We start from the raw sequence: 20711 nt of genomic DNA on the forward strand, positions 1-20711 counted from the left end.
AGCTAGTCAGTTCCTTAAGAACCCAACTCTGCTGTTTTTCATCTGCCATAGTCATTTCCAGAGAAATTCACTGTGCATGCACATCTGATACAAAACTGTGTAAACACTTAATACTTTCTGGAATTAAGCTAGAATAGTGTGTTATGCTAAACAACAGCTCTGAAGTCTCAGTGTTTATTTCCATAAAAAGATAAGTATTTCAGTGTTACACTGAAGGATGGAATGCATTATTAGATCCTCACTTCGTTCATGGCTGAAACAATGTCCAGTGAATAAGTGTCTCCACTTAGAATGTTTATATTAATATAAAATTAATAGATAATGCTACTTATAATCTAGAGCTTTAAGAAAGTACCATGTTGATTTTAGAGGAGTTTGTTTTTGTATAGCAAATTATCACAGCATATTCAGTTAACTTAGCTTCCATGTAAAGAATGGGTTTTTCTTCAACTGAAGAATTATACCCTTCTTAAGTACATATGCTTATTCAGCAGAAGTTAAAAAAATGATTTTTAGTAATTCATGACATCCCTCAACTCTTTCAATCCATATAATCATAGCCTAAAATATGCACAATATTCCTAGAACCATCCTTGATATTCTAATTTTTAAGCAATAGATTCTCCTTCCTGAAAGAAAGTAATTTATGCCTACATGCAAAGATAAAACTTTGAAGATCGACAAAATAGCCAACAGAGTGCTGTCAGACAAGAACACCTAGATGTTTTCGGATGGAAAAAAATGTGAACTGGAAAATAGAAGCAGAGCAGAATTGACCAGAAGTAGCAGCTGCGATCAGACATTACATATATTTTTCAAATAAAAATCTTGCCATCAGTGGTCTTCTATACCATCATTTTAATTATCAACTTTCATAACTTGTCTGCTCATTTTAAATTTAAATAAAAATAAATTTTATATAAATTTTGAATAAAATTAAAATAAAATTGTGATCATATACACTAAACTTTTACTGTTGTTACAAGGGAGCCTTTTTTCTCTCTTCCTAGTTGCCCCCATTCCCTGTTTCTTACTGTAACTTTTCATGTATATATGGATAGAGTCTTGCACATAGAGAAAAGTTGATCATAAATACAGGATCTACATTATTTATGTTCTGAATAGGTTTTATGTGCAATGTGTAAGACAGTGAATCAGAATCAGTTGAGCACTGTTACGTCTTGCCCTCACGCTCCCCTTAACCCCACCATTTCAGTGTAACACTCCATGAACTGCAATACATAAGGACAACTTTATTTTATTTTAGCAATTTGCAAGGAAATCAGATAAAGATCCTTCAATAACCTTGCTTTGTAATACAAGAACATTACTTCATTATATACTGTCATCGGTTTTGGTATCCTATGGTCATGTGCACTAAATTCAAAGCTTGAAGTGAGGCAGAGCAGTGCAACATCTCAGCATTCCTGTGGGTATAGCCGCATCGTCAACATCATGTGCACATAATCCACCCACCTACCCTTTCTAATTCCAAGAGTGCCTGTTTCCTCACACTGTTATTACTCCCACATGAGTTTGCCCTTTCTCTCTCAGCTTCAATAACAACATTAGCTGATTTCTGGACAGACAAAAAACAACAGCTGCTTTCCTTTCCTTTGGGCATTAAATACCATGTAGTACACTTTTCCTTAGGAAAAAAACTAACCCTAATACTGGTATAAGTACTCCAAAATAGACATTTACAGAGATGAATTGGAAATGTTTACCAATCTGAAATGCAATTAATGTGTAGCACATTCCTGTGTATGAGCAATATTTTTAGTCACTAGATTCTGAATGAATGTGTCATTTTCACCCACATTGAAAACAGTATGCTTAATGCCCCCAACTCTGCTGTATTATCCATAAAGGAACACTTGGGGCTTTTTCTTGGTATTTATTATTTAACAGTTTGTTCAGATGTTGTCTTTTCTCCTTAGTCTCAATGATGCTCTTGGTAATGATATAAAAAGCTCTTGTTGATAACTGTGTCCTAAAAATAAAATTCCTGCTAACCTTAACAAGGTGATGCTATATCTCTGCATCACTTTCTTCTCAAGTATTGTCCTATGCATTCCATGATGCTATTCATGAATGACAAGGAACTGTATAAACTGGAATGCATGCATGCAATTTTTGACCGTTCTGTTTATCAACATCTTCAGCAATCTGGAACCTTCCCTATAGGGTGATGGATGATTCCTGTTCCTGTGCTGAATGAGAGCTTTGCAGTGATTGAACAGAGACGGCATTTCCGAAGTTACTTAGAATTTATTAATTAGCATGAATTAATTTACACAAGTTAGGTACATTGAATTTCATCTGAAAGCTTATTAGATTTTGTGGAAAGAAAGGAAAATCTAAACATTAGCAAATTTCTTTCACCTCAGAGAGAGTTTCTGACTTTGTGATAATTTGCTTTCCATTACAAACTGAACTGTCAACTTTATTCATTATGAGTAGTATTGTTGAATGAAAAAGACTAAACTTATAGAGAAGCCCTTGCCTCTGATACATACTGACCTCGAAAAAGAAGTGCTCATTCTCTTGCTCCTCAATCCTTGCACCAAAACCCTCCACTCCCTTATTTGTGCCTAAAATGGATCACTAAAATTACCTGGGCTAGAAAAACTTTCCCATTATTCTTCCTATCTATCTTTCTTTCTATCTATTTATCTATCTATTTGAATATTAGATGAATAAAACTTTCATCCTACAAGAAAATTCTCCTACTTATTTCTAAGTCATGATGAAAAGTAATCATGATGAAAAATCTGAGAGACACATATTGTTCTTCATAAAAATAATTTTAAAATATCCACATTCACCGCAGTGCTGTTAAGCATAAAAGGAAGCAGAATCCAGGAACATGTGGTATAGTAGCAAAGGGGCACGCTAGCCACAATGTCTCATTTCTTATGTTACAGTCACTCTACACTTCACATCCAGCTTGCATCTAGACTATGTTTTCCTTAATCTTTTTATGCAAGCAATAACATCAGCAAAAGCCTACCACGAAAATCTTATTCCAGATTCCTTTTTCCAGCTTTAACTTCCTGACGTGTTTTTGAAATGCTAATGCAATTGAGAAGTGGTTAGATTATTCTGTGTACTGAAAAACACGTTTCCAGTCAGAATGAAAAGATATTTATGACACACAAGTTACAGCCAACTGCTGTCACTATCTCAGAATGTAATCAGACTGCATGAAATGTGCTTTATGACCTCTGTGGTGCATAGTTTTATACTATTAAATATAGCTTAGAAATAGAAGAAACTGATATTGATGGGATCTGTTCTTGATTGTGCACAAGGCAGACAGGAATTCTGAAGGAAACCAAAATAACAATACAAGTAAATGAAAGATCCAGTTGCAGGCTGCAGAGGACTCATTCTTCCTGCCATATTTTCAGTAAAAATGTGGCAGATAAATAGCCTTACTTAGTATCTTTAATGTTATGCATACTATGAACATGACAAATGAATGTTTTTTCAGGCTGCTGAACTATGCTAACCAAAGCAATTGCATTTGGTAAGCTGAATAAGCCATAAAGTTTTGTTCTTGATGCAAAGGTTTAATAACTTTTAGATTGATGCTAATAGGCAGATTTATTTACAATTGTGATTAGATACAAGCTGGACAGGAGAAGAGAAGAGCTGAATAAAATACACTATGTATATTAACCAGAGTGCTAATTTTCCATGCCGCATAACCTTACACAGAAAGACTTTAAGGAAAGATTGTATGATATGATCACTCTCAAACCTCAAACATTGGTGCTTTACAACAATCCACAAAGCACTACATAGTCTGCAGAGATCAGCATATCCATATGGAATCTGAATGTAATGGACGGAATCTGTTGCTCATACAGAAATGTTACAGTATGAACTAAATGAAAGGACCTCTTCCATTTTACAACCAAAATTAAAAAAAAAAAAAAAAGACGACTTAAATACAAGGTGCAAGTAAGGTGGCCACTAGGCTCCTATCCTCAAGCATCACTATTACAGCCTCTGGCACTGAGAATTATGTGCTAGAGTGTGACTGTTCATTGCTGGTATTCTCTATGCTTGCTCTAAAATGGATTACATCTTCAGCAAGAGAAAGAATTTTGACACCCAGTGCTGACTTTGTCTCTACCTCAATCTATGCCAAGAATTCATTTGGGCTAAATATCACATATAAGTAAACCCAGGAGAAAGAATTAAATCAGGTCATTATGAACTTCGGGACAGAAGGAGAGGAAAAGAAGTTGTATCCTGACCTGATGGCTCAACAGATGTGCCTTGTCTTGTAGAAACAACCCAGTATTCAGAACACTGGCTCTGCAATGGATGTCTCCGGTTCTGCATCACTTCAAAACATCCTTGTGCAGAGGTTTGAACAAACTGTGCCATCATGGCTGAAATTTTCCACGTAGTAATTTTAAATACACTGTGTAGCATTCCCAAGTAGGCATTTTGATGTACCTAATAATGACTTGGACCAGAATCTGGCTGTAGTTACCATTCATTGCCATGCAGAATATAATCACAACTATGGTGAAAGTATAGAGCAATCATCAAGAAGGCTTTGAGATTTTTGTCCTTTTCCAGCAATCAAATGCAATTAGGAGACAAGAAGTGATGATGATGAGTTATTGCCCATATCTGCTGATATTACCTACAAAGAAAGGAGATAGAAACTGGGAGCCGCACCTCAATGCCGAATTGCCTGTAAAGTTACTTCCTCATAGTCTGTATTTGAATCTCGAAGAGATTTGGTACACCTGAATGTCTACATACAAAAGAACACAGACCTGATCTCCAAAGACAAAAGCTACGTTTCACATTTGATATAGAGTCTGGATAGTCAGCTGTTAGGAAGGATGTCAGACCTCAACAGAACTCAGAAATAACCTAGGAAGATATCAAGGCTGGAAGGAGGATTGGATAAAACCTCGCTTGCATTCAGTATATGTCTAGGTGATTTTTGGCTTCGAATGATTTGAAATTGGAAGCCAAATATATGCTGCTGGCACCCTAAAATAAAAAATGAAGAATTCCCCCACTAAGCTGCAGGACTTCAGTTAATCACTCCAAGTAATCTCTATGAAGGAAGTGCAGAGGAGTGATTAAACAAAGAAAGCTTCTTCTAACAAAAGCTATATGAAATTAAAAATAAAATACAGCTCTTCATCCACAGATATCACAATTTGAAACAATAATTTTTGGATCCTCTCATCCCACAAGGAAATTCAGGAAATCCAATATCAATATCTTAACTTCTCCCTTTGCTATATTTAAGACTTCCTATCAAATAAAGAACAGATCTGTTTTTCACATTATTTTCAATAATCATGTTATTTGCAATAATCACATTTTCACGTTACTCAGATTAAAATTGATACATGAAATTATTACTAATAACATAAGGTAATTTATCTCTTTGGAAATCTTAGTAACAGATTGATTCACCTATTTTAGAAATTAAATCTCTTTATATATCCTCTGAATGCTGTGATTTCATCAGCTATAGATGTAAAATGAAGCTGACATGTACTCACTTATTTTATTTCTCACTTCATTTATTTTTTCTCCAAGACATTTAGCTTCAGCATACCTGTTAAAGCAACGATACAGAAAACACAACTAATTAAAAACTTTGTTTACCATAGAATACCAAATTCTTCAGGACTACTTTTTGTTTTGTAAGTAGAACAGGCTGGAAAATATTTTCCACCCAAAAAGAGTTTGGTCTAAAAGAAACCATTACAAATATAACTAATCGGTATGCTAGAAAGAAAAGTAAATTTATATGACTATAAACGCTATTTCAATCTAAAGACTGTCTTTCTTTAAATATATAAACAGCAATTTATTACAATGAATTATGATAATATACATACAATAATCTATTAATTTTAATATGATAAGTTAATTGCAGTTTTTTTTTTATAACATACAGATATATAGAAAGAGAGCACAGAAAGAAAAAAAAAATAAGAGAAAACAAAATATGTGAACTTCTGCTCATGAGGAAATAAAAAATTTAAACCTATAATAAGCATATTGACAATCACCATCTGTGCTATGTGAACACGCATGTCTCCATCATTAAGAAACCTCTCAAACAGAAAAAAGAAGGTGTGAATAAGCTACATTATTCTGTTCTGCAGCCAGTCCTTATGTGAATGCAAATATACCTACAGGTATGGTCCAATATTGATACAAGCTAAATCTAGCTAAATTAAGATACACAAATATCAAGCAAACAACAGCCCAAGTAAGAAGAACGGAAACAAATCAATAAATCTGGCTTTGGAAAATACCTTTTTATAATATTCAGATAACTGGATCTCAAATTAAAGCTGAAAGTGAGCTGCTTTTTTTTTTTTTTTTTTTTTTTTTTTTTTTTTTTTAATGTGAAATTTCCTTTGGTACATTTCATCATAGAGGAATGCAATTTTTGTAGATAAATAATAGGAGCAGACCAAATTTTGTGTTTTCCTTCAAGAAAATTTATAATTGCCTTTTGTAATACACAATATTTGTTTTACTTACTATACCACATTTCTACCATCCCAGCATAAAATAAGGCCTTTCCATCTTGGAGTAGTGTTTTGACAGGAAAAACGAACTTAGTCATCTCTTGGAGGAGAGACCAAAGGAAGCTCAGTATGCAGCAAGACGTGTTGCTGGTGATTCAGTAGGTGGTTCTTCTCTCAGTGTTTACTGAACTAATCTACTCACACATTTCTTTAATGTGTGTGTGAAAGAAAACCACTTGTGGCAAATAAACATCACTTGATCCTTTCTACAAAAGTAGTGATTTTAAATCTGGCAGCCTGGACAAGTCTAATACTGATAACTGCATTTCTCCTGCAAAGATCCATTTTCATTCTTCAGTCTCCTTTTGACGCTGCAAATAACTTTCATATGCTTTTTACTGTAATTTTTTTTTTCTTCCAGAACTGATTGAATTTAAGTAGAAAATTATTCATAGAGAGAAAAAAGTTCATCTGAGATCATCCTTGATAAGAGGTAATGTGATAATCACTTTTTACAAACTCTCATTTCCAAAGCACTGAATAATGTCAGTGAAACAGTCCTCAAATATCCACGGGTATTGCTATAGAAATCTTAGTAAAAAGGTCAAGCAAGCAATGAATGTAAAAAAAATTGCAATTATTATGAATAACAGCACAGACATGTATCCCAAATTGTTGAGTGAAGTAATTTAAACTGTATATGGAGGTTGCTCTGAAAGTAATATCTCCTATTTATTTCCATGGAAGCAACAGATCAGAGTGCAATAACACTGTTTGATAGAGCAAATTCTTAGTTACAAAACACCTTTTTTCAACAGTCACCATTAGCTATGCATTTTTGCCAGTGATGAATGAAAGCCTGCATGCTGCGCTGATAAATATCTGCACCAGTGGTGACACACCGTTGCTGTCTTCACTTCTGAAAAGCAACACCCACTGTGCTCACATCCACTGCTGCATCTCCATAAAAATTCACAAGGCATTTCTTTCAGAGCAGCCCTCATACAAATTGACAGTGTCTTGCCTGCCTGCAAGTTTGGTGATACTGAAAGTCCTTCGGGAGCCAAGACCATGTTTCTCTCTTGTAATTCAACAGTACTGTGTAAAATTTCTGGCAGTTATATGTCTAAAATAACTCACTGACGACATCCTGATAGTATTCAGATCATCAAGAATTCACATGGCATGTTAATTATTCCAATGATCAGGATTTTCTTTTTAGCTAGCAGAATGATGTCGCAGTGATGCTCACTTCAGTGTTATAAAGCATTCCTCTCACTGTATGTATGTCTTGCTCTTTCATAAGTTTATGTCATCTACATATTTCATTAAAAAGCAGAGCCTTACAAATGCACTTACATTCTCTACAGCCTGTTAGAACTTGATGCTTTATCCTCTTTTTTCCCTAGCAGTTTTCTGATATTTTACAATGGTTCTTGGCATAATTACTCCACTATACTTAGCTCGGTACTTCATAAAGCTGTTAAGGAAAAAATGGCATCTATATCAGGCATTCATAGGCTAAATGTATTCTGCTGTGAGGATTACAACTGTTAATTCATTGTAACAGTTGAAATAGTAAAAGTTTAAAATGTAGAAGGACAATTTGCTACATTGTGACCTTTGTCATGTGATATTAGGCTTGATGTGAAAGCCTGAACTGTTATTTTCATCTCTGCAAATCAAACCCTGTTGGATGTGGAGACAGAACTGCAACGCACCATTTTTCAGTAAGCCTGTGACTGACCTGGATGAGCCTTGGTCAGACAGGATAGCTGAGGAGATCCACAAATTGTATTTCTGTCTAACTCAAATAATGGCAAAACATAGTAGATAGATATGAATATCCCATTGGGAAGAGGGTCTTGGAAAACTGCCTTTTCTCAATTAGTTCATTTCCCAAGTGAAATTCAAAAGAGCTGGAATTTCAGGCAACCACATTCACATCTGTACACTTATTTTTCAAGGCAGAATTTAACAGAGCTAAATAGCTCCAGCTGGGTATTCTTTAGGACTTCCTATATCCTGCATAATGAAAGCAGAAGCCTTTGAAGTATCTGTGAGACTTTTATATAACCATTAGAACTATTTCAGACTTAGAATACCCAAACAAGTACAGAAGACTGTGTAGAGATCTAAAGGGAACAAACAAAAGTATCTCTCTCTTTCTTTCCTCCAGCTTCCATAGGTCAAATATTAACCTCATTAACTAACTATTAACTAGTCAAAAGTGGGCTCTGATTCATGTTCATAGATAAGATTCAGTTGGACAAGTTGAAGCCAACTGCCTATCCAGCCGGTGTCCGTAACTAGTTGCCTTGAAAACAGGACTAGCTGAATGCGCTATGCATCTGTTTCTCAAATCCCATAGTTTATAAACTGGCACTATAACTAACACTTGGCATTAGTCTATGAAAGACCAAGAAATTCCATCTGGGAATATGAATCACAGTAAAATTAAATAAGCATGATAAAGACAAAATTTGATTTTATTGAAAGAAAAGGACTACTCTAAGAAAAAATATCTCTCATAAAGTTCATATTGGTAAAAATAAAAATGAGTGAACAATTACATTGTAAGCTCAAAAGAGTCCATGAGTATCCTACATGAATAGAGAATTGTCATGGAGCAAGAATTTTGCAAAGGTTTAACTCATCAAAGGTCAGCAATTAAAAATTTAATATTTTGAAAAACAAATCTCTAACTTATAACGTAAAACAAGACAAATTCAAATGAGACAGCAGAGATATTCAGTGGAATATACAAACATTCATTCATTTCTAATTAGAAACTGAGTGACTTAAGTGAAACACATCTTTTCCGTGAAACTCATACATAGCTACCAAGCTACTGAGAAAACAACTTAGCTGCTAAGCAGCTGAGACACACAAAGCAAGAAAAGAGGCAAGTGGAAAAAATTAATAAGGAACATCAAAGGGGAAACTAGATTTACATTACATCTGGGAACTTAGTACAATTTTACTACTGGAAATACTGACTAGAATGGAATTTAAAAGGCTTTGTGCCGTATACAATATTGCACTGGAGTGGCTTAGCTGGGAATATTTCTAGCTTTATTGCACAAGAAAATGAGACAGATTTCTCCTCCTTCGAGAAGCAACTCTTAAGAGAACATGACTATACTGAGTAACAGGACACTATTAAGTCCTCAAAAAGTCAGGTATAGGAAGTTCAAATTCCAGCAGTCTCATTTTGTCTGGGCACCAGCATAGATATTTAAGCAGCACTGCAGTTGTTCTACAGAAGAAAAATAGAAAGAGTTGTACTGTAAAATTAACTGTAAACTAACCTATAGATAACTTTTTCAGTCTTACAAGGCCACTTTTCTAGTAGTTCCCATAGGCAATTGCACTAACGGGATAGTCTCAATCTATTGTCTTTCACACAGACAGGAAGTCATTAAATGAGCTTCAAAGAGAAATGATTTTTAACTAAGTAAGCTTTCTTCCCCCCCCCCCCTTCATTAATCCAGGCATGGTAGTAAGTTACAGTACTGAGTTATATTCCCTGTAAAGGTCTCTGAAGTAGTAGGTGAAAAGTTTTATGTTTGAAACAGTATTGCTTTTATTCATGTGATTTTCTAGGTTTTTTTGTTTGTTTGTTTTTATGGCAAGATAGATATTTCTCAGTATTTGATTTAATCAAATGATTACATTTGATTGTTCATAAATAAGCAGTTACAGAACATATGCACATACACAGTACACGCATACACACAGAATCAAAGCATGACTGATGTTGGAAGGGACCTCTGATGGTTATTTGGTCCAATCCCTGTTCAAGTAAGGACATCTAGAGCAGGTTGCCCAGGACCATGTCCAGGCAGCTTTTTTTACAAGGAGGGAGAATCCACAATTCATGTATGTCAATAATTTCACAGCCGGGGAAATAGTTGTGACTTTTGCTGTCAAAATTTGAACTACGCTCACTGACAAATCACCATTCAATTAATACAAGAACAGTAAAAATAACAGCCAAAGAAAATCTACCCAAAATATCCAAAGGAAAGAGTATGACAGCTAAAAATAAGTACTTTCTGAACCAAATACTGTTGTTGGTATGACAAAAGCTGTTATGTAACTATAAACAAAAATATTAACATGAGAAATCTCTATGTAAAGGGAAGCTATGGTAACCTTTAAACATCTGGTGTCCACACGTCTTCCTGTGCAATTTGAACACTGGCTGGGTAACCCAGTTTTTGTGCAACTGGTGGTTCAGAGGTTGCATTCCAAATTACAGACTGGACTTCATATAAACCCATTTTAATGAACTCAGTATACTTGGAGCTACAAATATCTCACTAAAATCTACTGTAAAATGACATGGGAGACCTTGTTTCTCATTTCTAAGTATCAGCCTTCACATTAGCACCAATTTCATCAACCAGCTGCAGCAAATTAGAGAGGGGCTGTGAGTCTGAATCTCTTTGTCTTTTAGGGAAAGAAAATCTGGTGTCAAAGTCTGTGGGTTCCACACATCTCCATTACATGTTCTGAAATCAGAAGTATACACTGGTTTAATTCAATAGTAATAATGATCAGAGAAAATGTGGTTAAATTCTGGTTAACTAGAAGAAATTCAGGAGACAGTTCAGAGCTGCTGTGCTCCCATGATCATGCTGTAACCATGAAGTGTTCTCTTAATGGACAGCAACATCAGAAATTATTGCAGTGCAAGATATATGTGGCATCATCTATTGATCAAACAGAAGATGTTATTAAAGGTCTGATTTACATGCATAACATTTTATGTGTATCTAATACTTTGTCAGTTATGCACCTGTGGCTGCAAGTGATAGACCTGGATAGAAAAGTAACCAGTTCACAAAAATGGTAAGTAGCAAGATCATGAGTAAGCCAGAAAGACATGGAGATCATTTATTGCCTGAGTTTTGAGGAAATAAATGAATATTTGATTCAGTGATGCTGAAAATAGTGTCCTGCATGCCTGTTTAGTAGGAAAATTGTTCTATTAGTGAAATATAAGAAAGCAGATAAGATATTGAGAAGGAGACTCAAGGGGAAAAAGAAGAGGAAAAAAATCAAGCAAAAACATAAAAGAAATGAAGTAAATCCTCATCAGGTTGGAAGGGCACACTGAGAGATCTGCTTTTGGCATGCCTAAGCTAAAAATGTCATATTTCTCTTACAGAGCATGGAGGATTAACGCTTGCAAAACTGACAGTGAAACAGTACTGTTATACAGACAACAAGCCTTGACGGTTTATTTTTTGAGATGTGTAAAGTATGCAACATGAAAAATCATGTTAATATTTCACCATTCTCACCATCTTCACCAGAAGATTTTGAAGTGTTTTTCTAGTGTTAACAACAAACGTGAAAGGATAAAACATTATTTCTGTTTTAGAGAGCAAAACAGGAAGAGAGAACCTAAAATCACTTGGCAAACAAGTTAGGAGCAACAGACCAAAGCATCTGTTAAACATCTCCTGCTTTACTGTCCAATTTAGTGCTGAAGCCAGTAAAGCATTTTTGACAATGGAAATTACAGTAATCAATTTAGTCACATGAATCTAGCTTCCTCTCAATAATTCATGATCATGAATGCCATTTACCACATTGCTTCCATAGGGCTACAAAGATAAGATGAATAAAACCAGAGGAAAGAAGCTCTGAGACCACTAATACCGTTATCGTATTCTCTTCAGACTTTCATTCTGTCATCATTCAGTGCCCTCCAAATAAGAAATCTCCCTGTCAGAAAAGGCTAAGTTTCTGCACCAAATTCTGAGTAGAAACACAGAACCCCCGATCTAAAATTATGCATTCTTCTCCCAGGCTTATAATGAAGATGCCTCTCTCAGATGCCTCTCTCCAGCTGTACCTTATTGGGACACTCACCTCTGTTTGAGAAGCTGTTTGTTGTCCTCAATGGTTATACTGTCAGCATGGTCCTGCATGAAAACTTCAAAAGCCTCATGACATCCAAGTGACATCTTTCCTTCTGTCTCAAGAAAAAGACAGGAACTGTGTCAGAGTGAATAAGAGGCAAACATTTCACATTTCCTTTATCCCATTTTAGACAGATCAGCCAAAGCATCTTAAAGAATCAGGCAGATTATGCTCTGATGCCCACCAACAGGAAAGAATTTTTCACGAAAGAACTGAAAAGTCTTTACCTGGCAAGTTAATTCAGTTTCACTTTGGAGAAACAAAATCTGAAATCTCGTGTTGAATAAGTTCTATCTAGAGTTGACTTTATGCAAAATAAACTTTGTATAAAGTCAACTTAAATTTTTGATAAATAAAACCAATGAATGAAATCTTAAAGTATTGAAAATATTCTGAAGTATAAGAATATTAGAAGGATTTTCACAACACCAAGCTGCACTTTGCTTCAGTATTTCTTTCACCCCTTTATCGTATTTACCCCAAGACATGACTTGAACATTTTCAGTACTCCGGGAAGAGAAAAACTGGAGATTATTTTAATTACATGTGTTTCATATTCCTCAGTGAATGTTATCCCCTTTTAGTAAATCAGACATAGTGGCTACAAAAATAGCTGATTTCTGCCACTTAGACTTTCAATATTGGATTTATTTCCTTCTGGCACCAGAAAGTCATAACATATTTGGCCTTCAAATCTTTTTTCAAAATACTACAGGAAAGTATTACGATCTGTATTATTTACCAGTTCTCATTGCTAAATGATCCACAGATCTAAATAAGAAGTTATGCATGACATTTAAAATAAATAAATAAATCAAAGCCTGTTTTTCTTTTCCAGAGCTATCATCGAATGTTTTGGGTTAGAAGGGGCCTGTAAGATCATATAGTTCCAAGCCCCCTGCTGCAGGCAGGGGCACCACCCTCTAGACCAGGTAGCTCACAGTCCCATCCAGCCTGGTCTTGAATGCTTCTGGTTTGGAACATCCACAGCCTTATCAGACAACAAGATGAAGTGTCTCATCACCCTTACAGTAAAGAATTTCTCCATAATATCTAGTCTAAATCTGCCCTCCTCCAGCTTAAAGCCATTTCCCCTCATCCTGTTTCCACCTGCCTGTATAAAAAGTTGCTCCCCATCTTTCCTAAAGGCCAGGTACTGGAAGGATGCTGTAAGATCTCCTCAGAGCCTTCTCTTCTCCAGGCTGAAGAGCTCCAGCTCCCTCAGCCTGTTGTCATAGAGGTGGTGTTCTAGCCCTCTGATCCTCTTTGTGGCTCTCCTCTGGACCAGCTCCAACAACTCCATGTCCTTGTCCTGGGGGCTCCAAAACTGGATACAATAATCCATGTGAGGTCCCACAAGAGCAGAATAGAGGGGCAGAATCATCTTCGTTGACCTGCTGGTCACACCTCTCTTGATGCAACCCAGGATACAGTTGACCTTCCAGGCTGCAAACACACACTGCTGGCTCATATTGAATCTTTCATCAACTGACATTCACAAAACTTCTCCTCAGGGTTGCTATCACTCCAGATATCCCTCTGTCAAAGGGGAAATCAAATCCGTTGCGACAAGAGTACCAAAGTTTATTGGGAGTTTTGCTGTGCAAGAATTTTCTATATGATTTGTGCCAATGAATAACCATTACCAACAACCTACAAAGCTTGCAAACTATTTTCCTGTCTATGTACTTTGCAATTTTGGTGTACATGGGGATGAGGCATATTAACAAAATGTACCTAAAAGTTATGCCATGCAATTCATGAATGCTACACCTATTTGGGTCCTGATCAGTTTGCATGAAAAAGAACTGCATTTTAAACTCATTCGGGACTATATTTTGCTGCACCTCATGATGCTTATTTCAGAATTTCTCCCCCCTGACTTCAGTGAGATTTTTGTGGTATAAGATATTGTTTACACTGAAGGCTGGTAATGCAAGTTAGCATTCAGGGTTCAATAATCAGTAAAAGTTTTAAAACTATTCAAAGTATAGTAGAAAAACTTCCACTCCGTTTCAGTTGAAAGAATCAGCACATCTGTTACTAATCTAAAAATTCGGAGTTGAAAATAGAACCACCAGGAATGTTTGAATGGCAAAGCATGTAGTAATGCTCCACCCTTTCTGAAGAAGAAAATCAAAGAAAGATACAGTACACTTTTGCCACTGCGTGATCCAAAAGAGTAAAAGGGTTTTGGAAAATATATTCTTTTTTTCTGCAGTGATGACCTGAGAATATAACGTTCATGTTTCAAGCCTCCATTGAAGAAAAGAGTCAGCTTTACAAGCAGAATTTTATAGTACATTCATCCCATCATTGACGCTAATTTTAATGTGCAACCTGAACTGACCCTCTGAAATTGCTTATTTTTTTTCAGGAAAAAGTTTCATTAAGTGCAGAAAGCCTTAATGAAGATCACATCTGAGCTTAAAATGAACAGTGAATCACACTTTCTTATATGGAATACACAACATGAAATATTTAACCCTTTTGAAAATGCTTTACCTTTGAGTAAGCAGCAGCACTAGGTTTGGAAAACAAAAACTATTACAGTGCTTACTGCTTCCAGGCAGAAGTCTGTTAACCAAAATTAATGGTATTCTGATAATAGTTTTCCAGCATTATATTAAGGGGCAGCAGAATTGTACAGCTTAACAAAACGCATAAGAATAGATCTCTAGAACTCATGGGAATGGGAAATTTTCTGGTTCATAAAGTGCACTTCAAAAAAATACAGAAGTCTATGGAATAGTAAACAATCACAATGAAAGCAATGAAAACAGTATCTTAGCAGCTTGAAAGAAGCATTAAGATTGTACCTCAGCCCAACGAGCATAAAGCTGATACAGAATGCATATTGCAGCATGTAGGTAATAATGGAGAAAGTTAGAATTATATTAAGGGAATACAGCAATGTTAATACCAAAAAAAAAAACATTGCAAGAAGCATTGGAAGCTTGATGGAGAGGTAATATATTCAGTAATGATAGTTCTGTGTGCTTGGTGTATTTTCAGTTATGACATCTACACTTTCTCAAATGACATAATTTTATTAAATAGCTTTTCTCTAGCTGCAAACTGATATATATTTACTGCATTGTATGCAATAAATTTAAGAGTAAAAGAATTGAGAAAACATTGATGATAGCACATCGTTAGCAAGGTTCTCGAGCAGTTCAGCTAAAACACTTAGTCCTGTAGAAAACAATTTAACAATTTTTTTTTCTTGTACAAGCCAAACAAATTCAATACTGTGGCATGTTATTACAAAGTAAATATTTCAAAATTCTTATTTAAGAAAATCTTCACATACTACAGGCAAGAGCTATGAAATATTGTCACTACACTGCAAATTGGAATAATCATTACCAACATAATTTGGATGGTTAGAAAAAAATTTCAATTTTCTTGCAATAATACTTGTGAAGTCCTAGTTGACATGTTGTATAAAAAGAAGTGATAACTTTTGTACTAATTTTTTTTTAAACTTTACTGTCAGGTTGTGTAAGTTGGTTTTAATGTTCAAATATTCAGAAATGTGTTCAATTCACAGCATGAAATTTACAGCAAACTCGTAATTCACTGCAAAATCAGAGTTCAAATTTGGGGAAAAGTCATGTTTTGATCCACATTTTGGATTTGAATGTTTAATAATGTTCTCACTGAACTTTATTAATGTTCATTTCAGTCTGCACTTCTGCCCAGTGCACTGCACCAACCTGCATATGAAACAAAAATTCTCAGTGCAAGACACTCCTCCAGAAAAATCTGCAAATTAAAATTATCCCACTGAACTCAGAAAGGAGAATCACAATGACTACTAACAAGTGCTGCCCTACAGCAACAAGAACAATAATAACCAAGAAACAGAAAGTGCATTGTAGTGTTCATTAATGGACTAAAGTCTCGTAATTAACAATAATTCAAAATAAACTGAGAAAAAAAATATAACAGTGCTCTTGGAGGTGCCTTATTATTTTTTAAGGTGACATAAAAGATCAAAGGGATTCCATAATTCAGTAACACACCTAAGGCAGTTAAAAGCCTTCATATCAGCAAAGCCCCTGGCAAATATCACACAACTTATTCTATCATTTAAGCAATTTATTTACACATTTATGTACTAAATGCTATTTACAGCCATTCAAAGCAGCATTTAATGCCTTTTAAATTCTAAATGGAAAATACATATACATAGTGTTGCACTGGATGCTCAAAAGCTGGGAGAAAAAATATCAATCTGGATAATGTTTTAATGTTGAATACTATCTATTGGTATTATTAAAGGAATAATCCAAGTAGGTAAGAGCACAAAAGTAAAAAATCTAAATTATTTTGTTTCCATGAATACCAGACATGTTTAAATGCATTTAAGAGATGATGCTGATTTGTAAAGGTACCCAACAACCACAAATACTATTGGACCCTGTTTTAGTAATCCTAGATTACAAATAATAGACATTTTTCAAGATTTTATTCTAGAGACTTTTTCTTCATAAAGGTTTCATGGGCATCCACACTAGGAATGTCACTATTAGGCCTGACCAATTCATTCTGTCGTTGTTGGTTGCTTGTTGAAAAAGAATTTATTTCTTAGAGTCAGAAGATCTTCATGAAGTTTAATGTGTAAGATCCAATGAAAATACTTGCATTGCTCTTTAGTTAAATCTGGAAAATGGCTCAGAAAGTATCAATTTCATGCTACTGTTTGTGTTAGAAGATACTACAACCTGTCAGAAATAAGAATCACAGTCTATCCCTCATAAGTCCAACTTATAGCCAGATTTTGGTCCTGGTATGAAAGCTTATGGGAATTCAAGCAGTTCTCATGACACAGGCTGTCAATTTAATTTGCAAAAAGAATTGGAAACAATTCTTTGGAAGTGAAGAATTGAAGATGCAATTTGAGCTATTTTGGGGGAGGAATATTAAGACTGTCTGTTGACAAAAACAAACTCTTGGGAGTAGCTGTTCTGACTCCTCACAGACTATGTATTCTGATGATAAAAGCATCTGTCCACTTTTCTGCCCACATATCTGTTCTGCAAAATTTACATTTTCACAATGGAAGACTTTGTATTTCTATTTCTACTAAGTGCTCTGTCTACCAAAACTTTCCAGATTTTCCACTGAAATCAAGAAGAGCAAAATATCCCCTTGGCTCAAGGAAAGCTCTCATCTGAGAGCTGGGTGAAGAAATTCAGGATGGCAGTTGGTACAGCTTGTGAGTTTTTGTTCTCATGAAAAATGTTCCAGTGGTCAACCTGCCCTTTCTTTCATCTGTTTTGGCTTATGACCAAATATGAACAAAGGAAGTGTAGGCATTTTCAAATCAGAGTAAAGACAAATCTTCTAATGAGTCTTTGTACTACAACTAAGGTGTTAGAAGTATGTATTGACCAACTGTTCAAAATGGGTAAAAGTTGATATAACAGAACTGGGGTTAAAACGAACGGCCATTCCAACAGCCAAGAAATACTGATAAACTGGAAAACAGACACCAATAAAATATACAACGAATACTTTCCTGCTCTAAAGCTCAGCTAAATTTATCATGATGATACACATTATATATGAATATCTTCCTTAGGGTGTACTTCAAAAATGGAAAGTAGGTTGCTCATGGTACCCCTGCAGAATGGAACTGCAAAACAGTCTCTGGATGACCTGTAGACTAAATAAATTTAGACTCAATAAGAATGTGGTGTAATTAACTTTCTCTTGCTGTGGAGGTTTTTTTGTTTGCCTACATGGGAGAAAGAGGTAAAAGAAATGCTTTTTGAGTTTTGGTATGTTTATTGTGATTTCGCACATTGATTCTGCAAGTTGGACTGCAACGCCCAAGTGAAAATTTTCATGGAGCTATTAACTCATTGGAGCTTGAGTTAATTAATACATGCTCATACTTAGGCATTATTTTATCCACGTAAAGTCAAGAGAAAAAGTTATATACAAAATAGTTCTGTATACAATATTTTTTAGATAGCAGTAACCCTTGATAGTGGAAATATATAACAGCAGAAGGACAAACTTATTCAGAGCTATTTTGGACACAAATCAAAGCACCATATCTACTGCAATAATTATTTTTAGCAGGTATGTGATCACTGAAACTCTGATAAATACATACATACATGTATACACATATCACAGAATCACAAGGTTGGAAACGACCTGCAAGATCATCCAGTCCAACCATCCTTCCATTCCTATCAGTGCCACGAGCTACTAAACCATCTCTCGTAGCTCCTCATCCAGGCGCCTCTTGAACACTGCCAGGGACGGCGACTCCACCACCTCCCTGGGCAGCCATTCCAGTGCCTGACCACCCTTTGAGAGAAAAAGTTTCTCCTAATATCCAACCTAAACCTCCTCTGGTAGAACTTCTTGCCATTTCCTCGGGTCCTACTATTTGCCTGGGAGAAGAGGCCAGACCCTTTTGCACCACAACCTCCTTATCACAAAATACCCCATATATATATATTTATATATATATAAAATAATAATATATATATTATATTTATTATTATATTATATTATATTATAATATTATATTATATTTAATATTATATATATAATAATAATATATATATATAAAATATAATATATATAAATATATATATAATAATATAATAAAATATATATAAATATATATATATTTCATTATTATATATATATAAATATAATAATGAAATATTTATACTCAGTTCATCCTTTGTATAAACTCATTTTAAAAGAAGACGAAAATGATTATTTTAAACTTCACAAAGAACATCACCAGCACCACCACAATTCCAAAAGGCATATGACTGCTAAAACCAATCATGCTGTTTTTTCAGTTTACTTGCTATAAGAAATCTCAGATAACAACAAAGAACAATATTTTTCATATCCACTGTATATTTAATAGGCCCACTTTTGCAACAAAAGCCGCTTGATCTTAAATGGCAAATGACAGACAGAAATTCAGCTTATGCTCCTTACTGACACATCATAAGTCTGGTACCAGATTGAAACTCAGAGTGATCTCAAAGCAAAAAGATCAAAATTACTGAAATTATTTTCATTTTTCTTTTCTGGAAAATAAGCATATTAGTTTGCCTGTTAAATGCTGTGAAGTACAATGCTAGTGAGAAATAAAATGTCCATGACTTCACCTGACAATACTTTTTTTCTAATATGCATCAGTTTAACAAGACCACTTTGGTCTCTCTCTATATATATTTTCAGTTACGGATTCTAATAATTTCACCAATTTTCTAATAACTTCACTGCTTCAAGTTTGAAGATTTACAGCATGCCTACTTTGTGTTAGTTATGTTTTTAAATTTTCTTTAAAGACTCAATGGACAGCAGAATTATGAGATTCAAAAATCAGGACAGAGTTGCTCTAAGGGTGCAGATACTGAGAATCAGTGTCCAGTTAGCATGAACAAAATGTTTGCAGATATAAGCAGAGAGGAACAAAGTCACATGCTTACCGATAAAATCAAGTTTTCATGTTCTGATATGAGCATTACTAAACATTTTTCAGCACTTCATATATGATAAATTGTATGTTTCAAAAGAGACAAATATTTTTCATCTTTTTACAACCATTTACTTTCAAGCTGCCTGTGAGATCATATCTGATTGTATAATACATATGTATAACGCACATTGAAATTCCTTAATCAGTAGGTATGAAGAGAAAGCAGAAATGCAGCATGGTAGGCTTGGCAGAAGTTCAGGGGGTGGATACAAAGGAAAATATGAAGTCAAACCCACAGAAACTTTAAGAGACCCACCCAATGGTGCTGCCACATCTGAATAAATAAGGTTCACTTTTGTCTACACTGTCTATTCATGCTGTGAGATGTATCAAAAATTGAACATTATCAACCAACTGTGCCTTTCTCTCTCTTCATCAAACTCGAAGCCTCCTCTCTTAAGCATTGGGCTTTGCAAAAAAATTTTACTCAATAAAAGACAGGGCCAATATTTTAGTCCAACATGTTAGAATGCTGTGATACTAATCTTTGCTTTTGATAATATTGCCACAAAATTACCTTTAAAATATCTTAGAGAAGTAAAACTAATTTTTCTAAAGATTTCTACTTGACCTTTCATATGTTACTGAATCTCAATTCAACTTAAATTGTACTAGTCGCGCCTGAAACTGTACATTTGCTGCTCCTGTTTAGACCTGAAAATAGGCTTTCATTTTTTTCATAAGATTGTCTGTCTTTTTCAGCTACACAA

At 34.9% G+C, this 20711-nt stretch overlaps 1 protein-coding gene across 1 annotated transcript in view; it reads right to left on the reverse strand.

Annotated features, from left to right (window-relative positions):
• Positions 1–20711, reverse strand: part of KIF6 (kinesin family member 6) — a 139630-nt gene that overhangs the window by 42243 nt on the left and 76676 nt on the right. Inside the window, exons 14-15 of the mRNA XM_042885015.1 lie at positions 12420–12522; positions 5550–5605 (exon numbers count right to left, since the gene is read on the reverse strand). Of these exons, the coding sequence (XP_042740949.1) occupies positions 5550–5605; positions 12420–12522 (159 nt within the window). The remainder of the gene's footprint in view (positions 1–5549; positions 5606–12419; positions 12523–20711) is intronic.

The sequence above is a fragment of the Lagopus leucura genome, unplaced genomic scaffold (genome assembly GCF_019238085.1).
Source record: "Lagopus leucura isolate 7727_CA_CO unplaced genomic scaffold, USGS_WTPT01 Super-Scaffold_73, whole genome shotgun sequence".
NCBI lineage: Eukaryota > Metazoa > Chordata > Aves > Galliformes > Phasianidae > Lagopus > Lagopus leucura.